This window comes from Dendropsophus ebraccatus, chromosome 5, assembly GCF_027789765.1.
Source record: "Dendropsophus ebraccatus isolate aDenEbr1 chromosome 5, aDenEbr1.pat, whole genome shotgun sequence".
NCBI classification, from domain to species: Eukaryota; Metazoa; Chordata; class Amphibia; order Anura; family Hylidae; genus Dendropsophus; species Dendropsophus ebraccatus.
Genome location: NC_091458.1, coordinates 106,202,520 through 106,223,738, shown reverse-complemented (window position 1 = coordinate 106,223,738; position 21,219 = coordinate 106,202,520). Strand labels below are relative to the sequence as shown.

General features: G+C 39.4%; 1 protein-coding gene across 7 annotated transcripts in view; it reads right to left on the bottom strand.

Annotated features, from left to right (window-relative positions):
• Positions 1–226: 226 nt before the first annotated feature.
• EDAR (ectodysplasin A receptor) overlaps positions 227–21,219 on the bottom strand; it is a 123,020-nt gene continuing 102,027 nt past the window's right edge. For 6 of the 7 annotated variants that reach the window (XM_069970918.1, XM_069970916.1, XM_069970917.1 and 3 more), the window contains 8 exons: positions 20,702–20,788; positions 19,582–19,710; positions 17,925–17,996; positions 16,498–16,573; positions 16,058–16,217; positions 5,935–6,015; positions 3,180–3,240; positions 227–2,623 (listed from right to left, as the gene is read on the bottom strand). In XM_069970918.1, coding sequence (XP_069827019.1) covers positions 2,289–2,623; positions 3,180–3,240; positions 5,935–6,015; positions 16,058–16,217; positions 16,498–16,573; positions 17,925–17,996; positions 19,582–19,710; positions 20,702–20,788 — 1,001 coding nt within the window. In that variant the 3' untranslated portion in view covers positions 227–2,288. The remainder of the gene's footprint in view (positions 2,624–3,179; positions 3,241–5,934; positions 6,016–16,057; positions 16,218–16,497; positions 16,574–17,924; positions 17,997–19,581; positions 19,711–20,701; positions 20,789–21,219) is intronic. The other variant, XM_069970921.1, reaches the window with a different exon arrangement.

Here is a 21,219-nt window from a genome sequence, read left to right as displayed (position 1 = left end):
TCAGTATTGCAACCAAAACCAGGAGTGGATTAAAAACACAGAAAGGCTCTGTTCACACAATGTTGAAATTGAGTGGATGGCCGCCATATAACAGTAAATAACTGCCATTATTTCAATATAACAGCCGTTGTTCCAAAATAACAGCAAATATTTGCCATTAAATGGCGGCCATCCACTCAATTTCATCATTGTGTGAACAGATCCTTTCTGTGTTTTTAATCCACTCCTGGTTTTGGTTGCAATACTGACTGAAATATACTGACTGAAATATACGTAATGTGAACGCAGCCTTAAGGAGCAGGGTGACCATTAGGACATGAACAATACATTACAGTATAAATGGCAGTTCCCAATACATTTGTAAGACTAAACCATGTTCAATCATACATGTTTCCTAGCTGTCATTATGTGTGATTAAATTTGGATACTTCAGAGTTAGTTTAGGCTCTTAAAAAATGTTGTCCTTTTTTTTTCTTTTCTGAGATCAAGTATTTTAGGTTGCAAGAACAGTTTGCAGCATTGTTCATGCCGTTAAATATAGTGGAACCCAAATGGAAATATGAGGAACCCCATTTTAAGGATTCATTGAGGTTATGAACGGAAGCCACTAGTGTGACTAGAGCCTTAAAGGATAAATCCCATTAAATAAAAAAAAAAGAAGAAGAAGAAAGGCAGGGGGTGTGGGCAAAAAAAATTATACTTACCTATTCTTGTGCCACGTAGCACCACTCCCAGGTCCAGCTGCCATCCTCCTGCAGCTCTCCTAGCTGCAACGTCACATACCCAGCTGATCGATTGCCTGTTCAGCCAATCAGTAACTGGAGCAGGACCCCGCCATAGTCATTCACCTGCTGAGTGGGCAATCGATCAGCTGGGCTGTGAAGTTGCAGCTAGAAGAGCCAGAAGCGTGACATACCCAGAATCCAGCTGAAAATGACAGTCAGCAGCTGTCAGAGAGACCCAGGAGCAGCGCTATGGAGGCACGAGGACTGGTAAATTCCCACACCCCCTTGCTTGCCTTTTTTTTAACTTTCATGTGACTTCACTAGAACCTTAAAAAGCACTAATGAGTGAGGCGTGGGAATGTCAGAATGGCAGCTGCAGAGGATTAGAGTAGGTGAGTATCCCTCCTTTTTTATTTTTACATCACCCTTAGCCATATATAAAAAAAGTTTAGACCCAGATAACCACCTTAACACGCACGAACGTATTGTTTTTTAAGAAAAACCCTGAGTACATAGTGGCATAAGTACTCAGGGGAGCTCAGTGCACGTTTAGCTCTGATCAACTCTATAAGGTCTTTGGGTGGGTTCACACTATGGAATTCTCACGGACAATGTCCGCGGAACTCCGTCGTGTGTCCGCGCGCACGGGCGCGTGCCTTTCCGCCGGCTCCATAGACACCATTCTATGGGCCGGCGTATTCCGCTATCCGTTGATAGAAGTGACATTGTCCGCGAGAATTCCGTAGTGTGAACCCACCCTTACATGGTTCACCCTCCAAGGAGAGCTCAGCAGGGCCAATAAAGCACAGTGCTCAGATGAGTTTTCTGCCCTTTATTTCAGTAATTGGTGAGGGTCTCAGCACCTGGACACTAACTGATTAAACTTCCAATATGTCGCTCTGATATGTCAAAAGTTTTATGAAATTAACACTTTCATATAAATATACAAATGAGCTGCTGTATGTAAATTCTATTTCTTACCATTATGTTCTTATTAAATACTGTTAACTAGGCCCCGACCATTATTTACTATCCAACCTGGGCCCTGTGGTGAGGTCCTCTATTAAAGGCTTAATCATATCAATTCCAAAACTGAGTTATAGAAGAGAGGTTTAGAAATGTGTGAGTACAGCAATAATCATCTTACGTGGAAATACACAACATTTAGCTTAAGTTCCTGCTGTATAAATCTGTATAAACACAAGTGGATTGTTTTACAAAGATAAGTCCTTGGTTCATTAGAAACTAGAAATCCTACAGAAAAAAAAGTCCATTTGAATTAAGGTTTAATTTAAAGAAAATAAGTATTAAATAATGTTACTCAGTGGTCACTGTCCTCATGTTCTTACCCTCCAGTACAAACCGTTTCCTGTGTTCTTTTGTCTCCTACAAAGTGTTATATGCTTCCTGGTGCTACATATCATAGCTTGGTTGTCTGTTCTTGACCTCCTGTGGTGCCCAGCCAAGACTCAGCATCACCATGGCGGCTCAATGTTACCATCAGAGGAAAGAGCTCTCCTTCTACAATCCAACATGAGAGTCCAACATAAGTCCAATATCTCTTCATAAACTTTCATTATTAGGCACTGTTGATGGTGTGGTGGTTGGAGTAGCTTGTGCCCACTCCACAATATCTGTGCAAAGAGATTCCACTGCGTCCAGTCTTTCAATCTGTACCAACTTAGTGAGCAGGTCTGGAATGCTGTACCCGGCTGTACTGATCCGATCAAAGAGCTGAAGTCCGTCTGTCATACCTCCAATTTCATCTCTCTTCAAGCCAAAACTCTCAGCAAGATGGCGCCATGTTTTCACTATCGCCTTTTCTGTATTATAAGTAGAACTAAGCATCCTGCTTGTCTTCTCCAGACAGTCAAATGGCAGTTCTGTAGGGCTTAGTCCTGAAAAAAATTACACTTCCATTATACCTTAATAGCATTATAAAGACGATGATATAATTTAGCAATATAGACCTTGGTATCTTTCCTTTTATGGATTTATGTAACATTTCCTACTGTTGATGTTTCCTCTACATTAGTAGGAAACTTTCTTCTAGGTATGGAAGCCGATCAGTCTCTGGCCTGAGACAGATCTGCTATGCTTTTCAGTGTTAGAGTCCTATTACATGGGACAACTACAGCCCGATCAATTTAGTAATCTACATCGCCGCACCTTTACTGGACTTATTAGATGACCCGATAAGTAAGGGCTGTATGGACAATGTTTTTGTTAAAAGTAGGGAGAAAAAAAAGCAAAAATTGGAAATCGTCGTAATAGTATCGACCTGCAAAAAAAAGTTATCATGTCATTTAGACTGCATGAAGAACGCTGTTAAAAAAGCAAAAGAAATGATACTGAAACATAATTTTTTCTATTCTGTTTCTATTTTCTAAATGTTATTTTGTTGGGGGTTACTCTTTGCTGTAATAACTTTATAATCTTATGTTGTGCACTTACCCTCTGCCACATTGCAGACATTTGCATAAAGGTCTAGAATCTTTTTCCTACGACTTTGAATCTGTAACAGAAGGAAAAGTGCTGTCAATGTTTATGATTCACAAAGTGATCATTATGGTTGATGCTATTGTATGATGCGCTACTATTTGTTTTTTAATCAGAATGTTGTGCTCTGGAGGATTATGTAACCAGATAGTAAGGGCACCTGCACCTATGGACTTTACCTTGGTGGGACAACCAGGACAACATAATAAAGTGATAGCTGATATAATGCAGTAGTAACAATGTGCCCGCATTATTGCTTATCCATCGCATTAAAGAAAACATGGGAAAATGTAATTTTTGTATGCTGCCATTATACAGTAATTGTATATTACACTCGACTATTAGCAAAATCATGTATTTAGCAAAATGCATATGTGTTGGATTGGGACATGTAGAACCTACAGACACGTTTTTCTGAGTAACACCATCCGATTAGTGTAATTTTGGTTACAGAAATGTAGTCACCAAATATATGGGTATATTTATCATATGTCAGGTAGGTAAAACATATACCCAGCAAAAAAAAAAAAAAAAAAAAAAAAATATTAGAAAACAATGTTTCCAACAATCTCCTCCTAAAAGTCATATCCATCTATTGCCATGATTAAAGATGCAATAGTTTATACTGAATACAGAGATATAGCATGCAAGTAACATTGCCATTCAAATAATGATAAATGTGAAAAGTGCATAGTGCTAGAATGAAGAATATTACAGCTCAGGAAATCTGTATTGCACAACATATTGCTGTAATATTAACAGTGATACAATAGGCACTTGAAAAATGAAATTATTATAACATATTCCTTAATTGAAAACAGCAGCCGTTTTTTTTTGTTGTTGTTTTTTTTAAGTAAGTTGTGTGAACATAGCCTAAAGCTGGGGGGGGGGATTTATCAAAGAAGATATTCACAGGTGTAAACTGCCCACAGCAACCAATCACAGCTCAGCTTCAAGCTCTGGTAACATGAAAGAGAAGCTGTGATTGGTTGCTGTGGGCAGTTTACACCATGATATATTTTTTACCCTATATTCTGGGCATTTGTCTCCTCCATGCCTGGGTTCCCACTAACCAAAAGTCTTGTTCTGCCTGTGTACTCTGATTTATAGAAATCACTGTTAGTATTAACCCAGCTAGTCTCCTGCCTTCTGACTGAGTAGTATTTTGCAAAAACTGCTCCTACCCTGCCTCTTCCTCTCTGACAATTCTTCCATCTTCTGCACTGGTACCATGTATTACTGTTTTCTGTTTGTCCATGCAGGGGTAGCAACCTGCAGATTCCTGGTGGGAAAGTCCATCCCTCTTTGTGGGAGTTAGAAGTAGAGAGCTGGTAGATCCTTAAAAAGTACCTACAATTCAGCTCGTGGGGCAGGATACCTTCTCCAAACTCCAGCAGGTCCACAGTCTGCTGCTAAAACGAGCATTATACGGAACTGCCGGAAGAGAACAAAGTGTCCGCTTTTTCTTTTTAAAATAATATCCATTATTACTGCATGTTAATTGACTTCAATGAAATGCACTGAAGTCAATGGAATGACAGCCGCTCAATGCAAACAGTGTATAAAATAATGGACATTGTTTGAACAGACATCAAATTAATATTCATGACAATAATTGGAGGGGATTTTTGCAAACAATGGATGTTATTTTTTTGTTGTCTACAAACATTTTTTTTCACCATCCTTTTACGGTCTTTAATTCAAAATTCAATGAACCCTCAAAAAAAGAATCACACCTAAAAGGGCTTGAACTAGAATTATGTACCAATGCAATGTTGTTTTAAACTCAAAAATAAATTAGTGGACCCCATACTTGCTGGAGTTAGGAGAAGATAGCCTGTGGCACAAGCGGAGTGGTTGGTACATTTTAAAGGGGTATTCCAAGATAAAATAACTTGTTTCCTATCTACAGGATAGGGGACATGTAAGAGATCACTGGAGGTCCAACCTTCATACCCTCAGCGATCTCCATATCATTGTACAGGGATTTGAACAATAACTAGAACATTTACTTTGAGAACTAACAATCCTATTGATCACATGCAGAAATTGTTAATGAGGCGGTACATGCTGATACAATGCGCGCATGTAGTGGTTTCAATATAAGCATACAGTGGTTATTAAAAACTATCGATCTTTTTTGTTAATATTATATAAGTCATCATCAAAAATGACAATTGATCAGTATGGATCCTATTACTCAGTGTAATAGAGACAACGATCAGCCAATAACACTGATCATCGGCTGATCGTGTGTTTTAGCCCTGCCTGCCGTATACAGTTGAAGGGCAAGGGCTGCACGGACATTTCTAACAATGTCCACACAGCCCTTGCTAAATGATTATTGAGCCATGTAATAGGCTCGGTAAGCGAGTGCTGATCTAGCAGATTGGGTTCGCTTACAGGAGGCTCTGGTCCATCTAATACAACCCTCAGATATACAACAATAGAGTAGTATTCCCAAACCTGTGACAGAGGCTAAAACAGTGACAGTGGCCCTTATTGAACATCATGGAGTGGTGTGTCGTTAGTTATAGTATACACTAGACTAGATCAAGATATATCATAAAAAATCACATTGTTAGTTGAAGTGGATAAAAGCTGTATTTTTTTTAAAAAAGTGTAATTGTGGGTTACAATCTGCCCAGCAACAAGCAACATCAGTCAGTGGCAGCCAAAGCCGATAAACTGAACAGAGGATAAGACTCACGTGAGTTAAGTATAGCCTTGCCTCTGTATAAGTCCATGGTAAGACTTCTTCAGGAATACATGGTACAATTCTGGTCACCAACTTTTAGAAAGGACATATAAAGGTATTCAGATTTGTTGCATTTGTTTATTTCTCATGTACTTGGTTATGTTTTATTTTAATATCTGTATATAAATAGGATGGGCACACAATTCTTTTATAACTTTATAAAATTAATAAAGAATTATATTCCAGATTATGGGTTACCAGGCCTGTGATAGAAACTATATCTGCATATTTTGTGTGGGCTGTAAAATTTATCAATACAAAGCAATTTAACATTTAGAAATACAATTAAATGGCTGCATGAACGATGCAGTGATCATTCGTGCGGCCCGGCCATGTGATTAATCCTGCCTTCTAAAGGCATTGCAAACTAGTGCTGATCTCCCTGATCGGTGCTTTCTTGAGGCTGATCGTTGCCTTTTAACATGACCTATTACACCAAACAATTATCGGCCGGAACGGCAGGTATTCAGCCAAGTACAGGCGATAATTGTTTGCTGTAATAGACCCGTAAGTAATGCAGCTTTTATCAGAATCCAGAATGGTTGCCAGATTTCAACCACAGGTTACAGGACTTTTTGACTGGCTGTGAACTGTTAGTAAGAGGCCATAAAATATCAGGCTTATCAAAGAGGATAAATGCTTATATTATCTTTTCTTAAGAGAAAAAAAGAGGCCTCCAGTCTAAGGCTGGGATTGTACAGTGATTTTTTTTCTTGTGTTTTTAAATGCACCAAGAAGTTTTACAAAAGCTGCATTTGTTTTTACTGCATATTACCATGGTTTTGCCATGGATGCAGTATTTGGTAGGTGACATTTTTTAAACATACACAAGGTAGACAGACGAGCAGCACCGAATCAATCCATGTTACATGCACCTCAATACCAGCTTGGCAGTAATGGATATACAGTACTAAGTTACTAAGGCTGTTAGGATGTAGTGTGTCTCTAACTTAAAGGGGTAGTCCACCAAAAAATTTTCTCTTTCAAATCAACTGGTGCCATAAAGTGCCAGAGATTTGTAATTCACTTCTATAAAAAAATCTGAAGTCTTCCAGTACTTATCAGCTGCTGTGTGTCCAGCAGGAAGTGGTGTTTTCTTTCCTGTCTGACCCAGTGCTCTCTGTTGCCTCCTCTGTCCATGTCAGGAACTGTCCAAAGCAGGAGCAAATCCCCATAGAAAACCTCTCCTGCTCTCCAGACTGGAAATAATACAACTTCCTGTTGGGCATACAGCAGCTGATAAGTACTGGAAGGCTTGAGATTTTTTAATAGAAGTACATTACAAATCTCTGGCACTTCATGGTAGCAGTTGATTTTAAAGAAAATTTTTTTTGGTGGACTACCCCTTTAAGGCTGCGGGGTGCATGAGCAGCATACAGTGATTTAAATGAACGAGAAAAGAAACAGAAGTCAGCACTCATAGCATCAGCTAACAAAGTTTTATTTGGCCAAGAGATCACATAGGGGAGAAAGAAATCCAGCTGTAGGGCCAGCAATGACTGTTTTGTGCAAGATTGCACTTTCTCAGGCCAGGAACCACCTGAGGTTTCTGCCTAAAAACTGCAATCTTGCAAAAAAGCACCTTGATGTCTCCCTTCCCTTATATGTGGTCTCTTGGTGGAATAAAACTTCAATTTGTCAGCTGAAGCAATGAGTGTGGACTTCTATTCCTTTAAACATCTTTCACCTGGAACCCCTTTTTATATACAGTGTGTGTGCAGTCTCTATTAGCCATGAGGACTGCACATTATCATGTAATGCTATATTTCTCCCAATACAGGGGAATACAGTACGTAGCTAGCTGCAAGTTCCAGAGAAGCAAACGAGTTGAGACAACCCCTTCCAAATTCAGCCTTTTATGGTTTGAAGGATACCTTCACTACAGCAATATATTGTTTTCTCTATAAACACAATCTAAACTTTAAGGTTTAAATTAAGCAATAAATATTGTTTAAAAAAAAAAAACAGTTCAAGGGCCAGCGTCTAACCCTTAAACACTGTCTTCTTTTTTTTGTAATATTTGGTAGCTAAAAAGTGCAGTACAAATAACTAATTGTTATAATAAGAATTTACTTTGCTTAGGAAAACAAGACAGGCATGTATGCAGGGTTTTCTGAGTGTTATGGGTTTGGGTAACTTCCAATTGCAATGCAACAACAAAGAGAAATTTGTTCTGGATTGTCTTGGTAAAAACTGTCAAACTCAAAATATGATAAATGGTGTAGTCTATTATACTGTGGTTGAGATACTTCTGTCCAAAACGAGTGCCAACAATGCAATAGCTCAAAGCATGTATGAAGAAGACAGTGGACCTAAACTGTTTATGAAGATGTAGTGTGCAAAAAAAAAAAAAACCCTGGCAGCTATACAATAGTTTTTTAACTATGCACATCAGTGCTCATGGATAAAAAAAAGAGGTGGAAACACTGCCCTATAGTATTTAGAGTCAACAGCCAAACCAGATTAGCATAATTAAAAGTGGTTGTCCAAGATAGATATATTGAGGTTCCGGTCATGTGAGCGGACATGACACACGTCTGCTCGCGCTTCCACCCTCCTTCATGGACCTGTTAACTAGGCGTAGCTGATCCTGGATGGGACCCGTGGGCTGCTGGACTCTGTTGGCAGTATGAGAAGCCATTAGAGGAGCCCGGATCGGGAGTCGGTGTGTCGGGGCAGCAAGAGGGGTAAAGGGGAGACGCATCTGTGCCGTTGGTCCGGACTGAACTGTATGCGGCCACGTTTCTTGGAGCCTGGTTTCAGGACAGTATATCCTGGGGTGAGACCTTTCCGAGCTTTCTTTGCTTCCTTTTTCAGGACTAATAAGAACTCTATGAATCGTGATATTGGAGGCACCACTACACCCAAAGTGCGGGGACCTGCGTATTTTGTTTTTTTTCTTTCCTGAGGCGTACCACGAAACAATAGACTAATTTCTGATAACAACCCAGCTGCCTGAACTCTAGACAGTTTCCGTGTGTGTATATGCTCACCTTCTTTAGGGATTTTTTCCTCTAGAACTTGCCCTGAGTTGTTCTCCATATATGATCTGGGGGCTATGACTTGCTGATTGTATTTTTGGTATCCTCCGCTAACTTACTTGATAAGGTGTACATATATGAACTTTTTCTCTCCTGCCTAGAGACTGCTATAATACCAACTATTCTTAGAGTGTAACTGCATAAGGTGGATTTATTGTACATTTTTTGTGAACCCTAGCTGAGTGTACTATATTAGAATTGGTTGCGAACTTGTGATCTAGAGCAAATCTTAAATTCTCTAAAAGGTGGTTGAGAGGTGAGTGAAAGGGGAGGAAGAATAAGAGGACTGAAAGGAAGCGTTTGCACCTCCTGTGTGGATATAAAGGGAGAAGGCAGGAGGGAAAATGGGTGCAAAAAAGAAGGTTGAGGAACCAAACATTAGGAAATCAGGTGGTTACCCCACTTTGTCCTCTCATAGTAACAAAGGAGCTAATCAGAAGATCGCTAAGTTTCTCCAGACATCATTGTCTGAACAAAGTGACAGAGTTGATGCATCTTTGTGTGATGATAGTAGATCAGATGGTGGAGATCAACTGGCTGCTGTGAGTGCAGGAAATGGCGATGATCTGTCTAATGTATTAACTAAAATTCTTGATACAGTCCAGAAACTTGACAACTCTGTCTCTGAAATATTATCCCAGATGGGTAGTTTAAGGGTATATTCACACGAACGGGCTCTCTCTGCGAGCCCGGCAGGTCCTGGCAGTTCCCATACACTACATACTTGCTGCGGTCTAAACGACCGCAGCGAGTATGTAATTCTGCCGCCCTTAACCCCTTCTGCTCCCGTCAGCTCCCCCGCTGTAAGCATACTTTACCTGTCCTCGCTGCACGGGTCCGGCGTCCTGCTCTCCCGTCCGGCCAATTAGTGTGTTGCCCAGCCGCAGCCACTGATTGGCCGGACGGGAGAGCAGGACGCCGGACCCGTGCAGCAAGGACAGGTAATGTATGCTTACAGCAGGGGAGCCGACCGGGAGCAGAAGGGGTTAAGGGCGGCAGAATTACATACTCGCTGCGGTCGTTTAGACCGCAGCAAGTATGTAGTGTATGGGAACTGCCAGGACCTGCCGGGCTCGCAGAGAGAGCCCGTTCGTGTGAATATACCCTTAAACCACCCATCTGGGATAATATTTCAGAGACAGAGTTGTCAAGTTTCTGGACTGTATCAAGAAGAGCCCGTTCGTGTGAATATACCCTTAAAGCGGAAGTGTCGTTTATACATGCTGACTTGGGTAAGATGGGAGAAAAAATGACGGAAGTGGAGACGAGGGTCTCTAAACTAGAAGACTCCCATGAGGACACGATGAAAGAGGTTAAAAAATTGAGGAAGGAATCTGACTCTAGCACTAGAAAAATCATTGAGCTAGAGGATATAGCTCGCAGATCCAATATTAAGCTGATAGGATTTCCTGAAGGGAGTGAAGGAAGAGACTGTCCTCAGTTTACTGTATATATGACTGGCTCATCCTGAATTTTGGGAATGGAGGGTTATCTAAGTTTTTTGGGGTCGAACGTGCTCACAGACTACCTGCTAGACATAGCCCCCCTGGTGGAAAACCTAGACCCATTTTGGCTAAGCTGCTGTTTCATAGAGACAGAGATGTTATCTTGGATTTGAATAGAGGAAAGTGTGAATTATTTTACAACAATAACATGATTACTATATATCCGGACTATATATGAGACGAACAAAAAAAAGATCCAGTTTCATTGAAGTGAAAAAAAGATTAAGGAAAGCAGGCATCCAGTACTCCCTTGCATATCCAGCAAGATTTAGGGTAGTCTATGAAGATAAATCTCAGTTCTTTGATAACCCTGATGACGCTTGCCAGTGGGCAGATAGTAAAGGTCTGTAATGCTGATGCCCTTGAGGTTGGTGCATGGGGGAGTGGGGGTGGGTGATGACAGGTTGAATTAGAGGTTCTGAGGCGATGGTGTTGTGGTTTTTTTCCCCCTGTTGTTTTGGTTTGCTTTCTCCCTCCTCCGCCTATTCTCTCTCCTTTTTGTCAACTTCTCTTGTTCCTCAAGTTCTACCTTTTTATTTTATTTTTTGGATAGAGTAAGAGATGGGTAGGATCAATGTGGTAACTTGGAATGTAAGGGGATTGGCTGATAGAAGAAAGCGGGTGGCTATATTCGATGCCATAAATAGGTACTTACCTGCGATAGTCTGCCTACAAGAGACACATTTGTCCTGTGACACCAAACATTTGCTTCAAAAACGGTGGGCTCATGAAATGCACCACTCACTCTTTTCATCTTACTCAAGGGGGGTTTCTATACTCATCTATAGAGCCTTGTCGGTCAAAATATTAAATTGCAAGATAGACCTTTATGATCGGTATGTCATTCTTCATTTGGTGTGTGAACAAGTGGAGATGGTTTTAGCGGCAGTTTACCTCCCTCCCCCCTCACCCAGACTCTCTTCCTTGAAATTGACCGTATTGTGAACTCAATAAGAGAGGGCCCCGTGATTTGGATCGGGAACTTCAATGCAGTGTTTGAAGACTCAAGGGACAGATTGAGGGTAGAAGGGGTCAAGGTCACGGAAATTCAATCACCTTTATGGTGCGTTCACACCTACAGGATCTGCAGCTGATTTTCTGCAGCAGATTTCATTTAAATAACTGAACACAGCATCAAATCTGCTGCAGATCTGCTGCAGATCCTGTAGGTGTGAACGCACCCTTAAAAAGAATATCAGATGAGCTGGGCTGGTGGGATATATGGAGATAAAAGATGGGGGACAAGCAGGAATACTCTTGCGTAAATAAAACTCTTAGAACCATGTCGAGGATTGGTTTAGTTCTTGGGAACGATTGGGCAATTGGTATTATAGGTAAAATTGGTTTTGGAAAAAGAGGTTTCTCAGATCACACTCCTTTAAGTATAACCATAGAAGCTGAGGAAAAGAGGGAGGTCCAACCTATAAGGATTAATCCTATATGGTTACAGTATCTTGATATTGACTTAGACAAAGAGGCTGATAATTATTTTAAGTAAAATAAGGGTTCTGCTGCAATTAACTATGTTTGGGATGCATATAAGGCCACGTAAAAAGGATCTCTCCATCATAAGATCGCCTATAGAAAGAGACAGGTAAAGTTGAAATTGGAAAAACTCTATGATGCAGTCCAGGTAAAAGAGCTGAGATAAAGAGACTTACAATTGGGTGAGGATTGGGATGCATGGATGTTGGAGAGGGAGAGGTGGGAACAGGAGAGGATGAGAGATCTAGAATTCAAAAAACAGTTTCTTCAGGCAAGATATAGAGTGGAGGGGGAAGTACCCAGAAAATATTTAGCGAGGATTATTCGTGTACAGGAAGGGAAGCGTAGGATAGCGGTAAGTAAAGACGGGGAGATGGTTAGTACGTCCACAGAAGTTATTTTAAAGGTCTTTGAGAGATATTATAGAGATCTCTATGCCTCGGAATGTAATAGTGATGAAATTGAAGCTTATTTGGAGAAGCTACCAATACCGAGTATATCCCCTGAGGAGAGAGTGGCTTTAGAGGTTCCTTTTACTAAGGCCGAGTGTCTGAAAGTGGTGGGGGAGATGAGTGACGGTAGGGCTCCGGGCTCCGATGGCATTCCTATAGAAATCTATAAAAGGACTGGGGGTAGGCTAATTGAGATGCTACTGGAGGTCTTTAATAATGCATATCTAGAGGGTATTCTACCCGAATCTATGAGGGAAGCCTCAATTGCCTTGATCCTTAAAGAGGGGAAGGATGCACTGAGCCCTGAGTCCTACCGTCCCATCTCCCTGATCAATGCCGATGCCAAAATTTTGGCGAAGTTATTGTCCAATCGGCTTCTGACTGTTGTAGATAAATTAATTCATAAAGATCAGTGCGGCTTTATGGTTTCTAGGGGGGGTTATTATAATATTCGGAGGGCATTTGTTAATATACAAGAGTCTGGTAATGCTTCAGGTGGCAAGGCGCTTGTTGCTCTCGATGCCACTAAGGCATTCGATCGCATAGAGTGGAAATTTCTCTGAATAGTACTCAAGAGAATGGGTTTTGGTGATATCTTTATTCACTGGATACAACTGTTGTACAATAAGCCGTCTGACAGAAGATTGGTTAATTACTGTTTGTCATTCTCATTTATGTTAACTAGAAGCACTCGGCAAGGTTGTCCCCTTTCGCCCTTACTGTTTGATATTGCTTTGGAGCCTCTCGCTATTGGCCTGAGAAACTTTGCTGGTGTGGAAGGATTTAAATATGGTGATAAGGAGGAGAAGATGGTAATATTGCCTAAAATCCTTTACATGCTTTATAACTCTCCTGTGTGGATAGGCAGGCGCTATTTTTAAATAATAACTAGAATGTGTAATGCCTTAATTTGGAAGAATAAGATGGTAAGAATAAAATATGATACTCTTGCTGTGGTGGGAAGGAAGGAGAATTGAGATTGCCTGACTTTGAGAGATACTTCCTGGCAGCACAAATGTCCTATATAATTGGTTGGAAGAGTTTTGATTTTACAAATAAGTAGGAGAATATGATTGATAGTTTCCGACCCGATCTTCCTTCTATACTTGAGGCTAATGAAAGATTTGTTAGACGTACGGAGCCTATTTGGTATATGTTGGGACAAGTATGGCAGGTGGTAAAAAAAAAAACTGAATAAGCATAATAGTAATAAATTTACCCCACTGTGGGGCAATTCCTTCGCTTATACATTTTTATAAAATTTCTAAATACAGTTTCTGGGGTAAATATGGGGTCACAAAAGTTAATCACATATTCGATGAATGTGGAGTTCTCAAATCGTTGGATTTGTTGGTTACAGAATTTGGTATCCCCAGTAATTCACAATTTAGGTATTGGCAAATAGCACATGCAACTAAAAGCACAGTTGATCACAGTAAATTTTTTGTTACAGTTCACAAAATATTTGATGAGAAAGTCACTAGAGTTAAGAAAGGTCTTATAGGTAGAATTTATAAAAAGTTAATGCAATATAATAAATTTACTAGCGATATCACATTTAAGGATAAGTGGGAATTTGATATTGGATCGGATGTTGATTGGGATAATGTGTTTGAATCTGTTCGTTACTTTAGTTTGAGATCTAGTCACAGGATATCTCAACTGTTTATTATTTATAGGGTGCACTATACACTGGTGAAATTATTTAGAATGAAATTAACCCAGACGAACAATTGCAATAGATGTAAGAGTGAGGGGGATATTTAATTCATCTTCTATGGTGCTGCCCCAAACTCCATTGTATTGGGGGGACATTATACATCATACAGTATATCTAAGCTAACTGGAATCAAATTGGGTGAGAATCCTAAACAGTGTCTTTTGGGTGATCTGTTGGACTTAGCATGCCCATTGGTGAAAAAAAAGTCTTACATAGGGCCCTGTTTGCCGCCAGGAATAGTATACTAAAGAAATGGATAACGCCCCGTGAGCCAACTTTTGGGGATTGGAAAAAAGAAATGAATTTAATTATCATGATGGAGCACTTTGATGCAAAGAAGAGAGGAGAATCTGAGATGTTCAATGCTTTATGGGGGAAGTAGTTGGATTGGGGAGTATGACAGTCTTTAGTTAGTAGGATCTAGTTGTATGGGGGAGAGGAGGAAGTGAGGAGGGATTGTTTCTTTTTTGTTTTGTTTTTTCTTTTGGGGGTATAGGGATGGTTGGGGAGGGGACGCATTTTTGACTTTTGAAGGAACAATATACGTGGAGAATACTTACGTGATTCTTGGAGTTGTAGGAGCTGGGGTGTGGGGTTCAATTCTGTTTAAAATTATGTGATCTGTGGGCTGGTCTGGGGGACCTCTGGCTTAGAGGAGTTAGATGTAATATTGGGTGATATTACCGCCACTTGTGATTTAGTATACGGGAGATGAGCTGTTTATCGTGGATGCGTCGAGTGGGTTCTATTGGACTGACCTGCTATCAATGGGCCTTACCGAGGAATTGAGAGAGACTTTACTCTTTTCTGGGATAAGGGGTATTGAGACAGATCCTGAGTGCTATGAGAAACCCTGGCCCCTATTGATGTGCCCTGGCCTCTATGGAGTTGTGAGGTAGTAGTAGATGGACAACAGAGGCTCAATGTGGTTGAGTTTTGAGTCCTCTGGGAAACAAAACAATAAAAATGGATCATAAAAATAGGGGTTTGGTGCTTATTTTGTTTCTTTGTTTTATTTTTTCTATTTCTATTCATATATTTATTTTTTATTTTTACTTATTATTATTATTATTTTATTATTTTTTTTTTTTTCTTGTTTCTTTGTTTTTTCTCTCTCAAATATTTTTGATTAGAGGATGGGTCCTCTCTTCCGCGGGGTTTGTTTTATGAGCCTGGCTGGTCGGATGTTGCCGTCTCGGGGACCGTGAGGGCTCGCAGCTCGATCCCGTATACATAGCTTTAGACTAATTTTATAGTAAGGCTTCTGGATGATTGGTCTGGATGTGGATTAGGTCTACCCACATCGGCCCACAGTATGGTTATTTGTAATATACTTGGGTATTTGCTGGGTTACTTAGCTCTGTTGTTATATAGGGACCCCACCCTTTGCTCAGATATAAGGGGAGTTGGTGATCTTTTGATTGATCGATGGTGTTAACTTTAATACGGTGATCCTTGTCTACATGTATTGTTCGTTTTTTTATATACTTGGAACTTTGTTTTTCAGTTTTTTTTATTATATAAAAATGTATAAATAAAGATTATATATATATATATATGTATATATATATATATATATATATAAAAAAAAGTGGTTGTCCAAGATAATTTCTTAATTAGCCATGCTGCGGGGTACAGAAGTATAACAACTTGCCCATGGTAGGTGGTGGGGACCCTGGTACAGAGTTTGGGGGCTAGGAGCTTCAAGTTACGTATCTTTAAGTGATTTACAGGGCAACTGCCCACCCAACCCTCTTGACAGGGCCTTCGGTCTACATAGTACAGATCTTGGCAGTACTAGTTTTGGAGCAGTGACTAAATAAACTCCAGATAAAAAAAGCTGATCTTTTTCATATGTGAAGACATTCTTACCCCAGTAAGCTTATTATTTGTAGTTGATTTATCCCTTGCCAAGTGAACTAAGGATAGGAGGCAGAGTTCAGGCGTCCCTTGCTTGTCAAGCGCTGCTTCCTCATCGCTGTCCATGCTCCGGCTCAGAAGATGTTCATTTTCTGAGGAGGCGTCATTCTCACTGCCCAAAAAAACAGACTTATTTTTACATCCTGTATGCCACTAACCTCTCTTGAAATCACTCATATGTTGAATATAAAATGAGAAAAAAACAGATATTCTAAGTAAATTAAAGCATGTTTCTATTGATGGGTCTGTGGACAGATTGTACGAAATGAATATCGATAGATAGATAGATAGATAGATAGATAGATAGATAGATAGATAGATGGATTAATAGACAGTAAAACAAACAGACAAATAGTTGAATAGACAGGCATATTATCATCACATTTTCTTACCTTTTTTCCGTTTTTGTCTGTGTCTCTGAAAGTTTTTCAAATTCATCTTTTTCAGCATAGATGACGACATTTTCCGCTGTAAAACATTATTCATTGTTAAAGGATTGCAGCTGTTTTATTACATATGTAGTTATTATATGAATCTATCACTGGGTAACTCACAAACCACATTAGACATTTGGCTATAAGTTCTGGCATTGTTTATGTAAGTATTTATATGCTTGGTAAGCAATTTTCCACTGTAGCTTGTACTAAGGTCAAACAATAAGCTAAACAGCAGTTTCCCATAATCCACTTTGATGTCATGTAAAATACAGTCCTAGCAGAGATCCAGTATATATGCACATCCATCCAGTCAATATGACATAAAAAAAACTAAATAACAAATGAGATAATGAAACAGCTATGTTTTATTGTTCCACTGGGTATATACCCTATTTCATAATATTAAAAATGACATTCATTTCATGTAATTCATTTCTTTATCTACTATTGTCTATAATGGTCAGATAACCATTCTTTCTGATATAGCAGGCTGCATAGATAAGTGACATATTTCTGATTTAAACCAGCATGCTGGACAGTTTATTTAGTTTTTTTTGTTTTTTTCAGTGCATTTTTTTACCATTGACATGACCTGTTAAATAGCCTTGCCGATCCTTCTCTTACCAGGTAACTTTATTTCCACAGTGTGATGCCACTGTAGCCTACCTGCCCACATGAGTGCCAAATCTCACAACTACTTCTCAGTGTACTGGAGGTCACTTTCTCTATGTATTTCTGTGAGACTCGTATTGACTCACATCGAATGGCTATGGGTCCACCTAGCAGTTACAGCGATATCTGGACAGTCACAGGGCATTGTGGAAATAAAGCTGACCAGTAAGACCAGTGTGGCTGTTTGTCAGGCAGTGAAAACTTACTGCATACTGTTTATGTTTACATTAAATAATACAATTTGGTGATTCACACATTTTCCAACAAAAAAAAACATGTAAAACTTTCCCAACATGACAGTTTAGTAAATATTTTTTATTCCCTATCAAATTCTAGAGTTTATTTTTCTTATAACTCTGCATTGTGCCCTTCCTCTGACATCCCTCCCACTAATTTATGAATAAACGGACAACTGAGTATAACCAGTCGGAGTGTGTCCTTACACACAATGACAATATTCAATCTATGCCTCTGGTGTCAGGCAGTGTGGGGACACCCCCTATTTAGAGTAAAAATGGAGATTCCCACTTGTCAATTTATTCATAAGGAGGAATATCAGGGGGGCAACACAACATACAGTTCTAAGAAAAGATGTCCCGGAATTCTTATTTTCTGGAGAATACAAGTATTTACTAAAAAGATACACTGAGTAGTAGCAGGTCCTCTTTAAAGATGATGAGGTATAAATTTTTTTTTTTTTAAGTACAAACCTGGCACTTCCTTCTTCTCTTCTTGTGGATTGGCTTGAGCTTCTACAGTCTTAGAATGGATTGTACAGCATGCTGACAACAGAAAAAGAATATGAGTAGACCATAATATACAGTGGTCCCTCAAAATACGATATGAATTGGTTCCAGGACGACCATTGTATGCTGAAAATATTGTATGTTGAGACCAAAATTCTATGGAAAATTGGCTCAGCTGAAGAGCAGCACAGGACATGTAGTATCACACTATACTCAGAGAATCACTACTAGACAGCCAATCACTGCATGCATTTCACTAATAGTGGTGTTTTACCAGTAAAATGGCTAGTTTCATTGGTTGATCATCTAGTTATTTACATGTGCCACAGATCCTGACTGTCCATAGCATTGTATGTTAAGTCTGGTCTCAAGTTACGATGGTCCAGAAAGAACCATTGTATGTTGAAAATATTGTATTTTGAGGCCATCGAAAGTTGATGGATCACTCTGAGGCTGGGTTCACACTACGTATATTTCAGTCAGTATTGTGGTCCTCATATTGCAACCAAAACCAGGAGTGGATTAAAAACACAGAAAGGCTCTGTTCACACAATGTTGAAATTGAGTGAATGGCCGCCATTTAATGGCAAATATTTGCTGTTATTTTAAAACAACGGCTGTTATATTGAAATAATGGCAGTTATTTACTGTTATATGGCGGCCATCCACTCAATTTCAACATTGTGTGAACAGAGCCTTTCTGTGTTTTTAATCCACTCCTGGTTTTGGTTGCAATATGAGGACCACAATACTGACTGAAATATACGTAGTGTGATTTCAGCCTATAGTATACATATACAGTGGTCCCTCAACATACAATAGTAATTGGTTCCAGGACGACCATTGTATGTTGAAAATATTGTATGTTGAGACCAAAACTTTATGGAAAACTGGTAATTGGTTCTTAACCCCCAATATGTCACCCCAAAATGAAAAAAAAAAAAAAAAAAGATTTAAAGGAAAATAAGTACATAATAATATGGATAAATCAAGTCCTTATATACAACAGTCAGAAAGAGCAACTGAAGACTGTAAATGACTTTCTAAGTAGAATATGGGAGCGTCTTCAGGGTCCAGTACAGATCACGCAGGGTCCCAGAAATATAAAATGAAGCCGCCCTCACCTGGTGCCCAAAGGAGCAGCTCATCCTGGTACAGGTAAAGAGCAGCAGGGTTTTACAAGTAAAATGGCCAGTTTCATTGGTTGACCATTTAGTTATTTATATGTGTCACAGATCCTGACTGTAGCATTGTATGTTGAGTCTGGTCTCAAGTTACGATGGTCCAGAAAGGACCATTGTATGTTGAAAATATTGTATCCTGAGGCCAAAGTAAGTTGAGGGATCACTGTTCTATATATTGGTCCATGGAATGGATAGTGGAAGATTTGTAGAACTTTGTCATTCTAACCTCTTGTCATCATGCCCATGTAGGTAAACATACAAACTATAAACAGTTACTAACAATAAATTGACAATAACCTACAAACACCAAAACACTGCACTTATTACACATAGCTGGTTCCATAAAAACTTATTTTTAACCTAAAACTTCACACATGATGCAACTATTTCTCCAATACAGCATATACATTGTGTTCAGTATTTTGTTTTCACATTACCTCGAGCTGAAGGCTTGGTCTTGATGATGTAGAACATGATGATGAGGACAATTGCAATGGCCATGATGAATATTGTAGACATTGCAATAATTAGAGCAGTGGCCAAATGTCCCTGTCCTGGAACATCCACTAAAGAAAAAAATATATATTTTACATGGTACTGGGGATGTCTCTTGATGTGTTAAGCCAAGGCAATTAAATAAAAACTTCACAATCTTATTACTGTCAAGGTGCATCTTATAGTTTTTTCGTTTGTTCTAACACTATAAGGCCATATTCACATGCCGAAACAGAGAAAACAGAAAACTGACATGTCAGTTGTTTGCGGCGCCGCAAGATATCCTGGCTGGAGCATATACCATGTGTATACACTCCGGGATCCCATACAAAACTATGCAACATAGCTCTCTGCAAAAAGTACGTCCGTTGTTGCCGTTTGCAACAACGGCCGTACTTTTACGTTGTGTAAACATAGCCTAAACAGTATATTTTTTAAGAATAAGGTATTAACATGTCACATTCAAGCATTTAGTTATATGCCATTAGAAAGTAAATTCGCCAAATGCACATAACTCTTCAAATGTAATAACTGCTAAATGCCTTGTAAATATCCCTGTACAGCTTATATAGTTTTTTGTAAAGCTACTGGTTTTTGGCAAAGCGTGTACTATGATAAAACTGAATCATTAAAAAGGAACCTAGAAAAGATCAGCTACTAGGATGCAGAGTACAAACGGTAATACTTTCTCACATGAAAACAATAAAATGTCTATATAAACATAGTAATCTCTATCAACGTACTTAGAGTACAGATAATCTATGCTGAAAATACTTGTACACATCTCCAGTCAAAACTGTGACTTCAACAAGTTTTCTTGATTAGAAGTTTTGAATTTTTTTTCCGCTGATTTATTCTTTGATCACTAGCATGCTACAGTATGGTATTACACTGTATAGGAATAAGAATGCTTTCTTGCCAGACCCATTACTTGCCGGACCCCAACATACTAGATTGAGGACCAATCCGGTGAAATCAGACAGTCTGGATGACCTTATCTAATATTTATGGCTAACACTTGCCGTTCTGTGGCTGCGATCGGTTTCTATTTCCGTATCTCACCTTTTTGGGCATGCTGGAAAGGAGAGGTAGTGCTGGGGCCCATAACTTTCGTTGAACTCCCAGGTACATAATGTGGAGTACCTATACCTAGAAAAATGAGCAAATGAAGTTTTAAACATTCTGTTTTCCCTTCTACAACTTAAAGGGAACCCATCATCGCTATCATGCTGCCTGAACCAAGAGCCATAGTGGCGGTCCTCAGTGGCTTCTGCTTGCCCCTAAGTCTTGATTAATATATATCTCACTCTACATGCAAACAGACAGAGAGCCATCATTCAAAGCCAGTGGGACAGAAAAAAGCCACCTAGGACCACCCCGATAACTCATGGTTCAGGCAGCCTGACAGTGATCATAGGTTCCCTTTAAATACAATGTATAAATGATTATCTAACTGGTAATTTATCATATTTAGAAATGAGCAAACTTACAGTAAGTTTGGCCAAACCCAAACCTGTGGCTCTAGCTATGTTTTCCCGGCAGACCTAGGGCTGCATCCCTTTTTTCTAGCGGGATTAAAC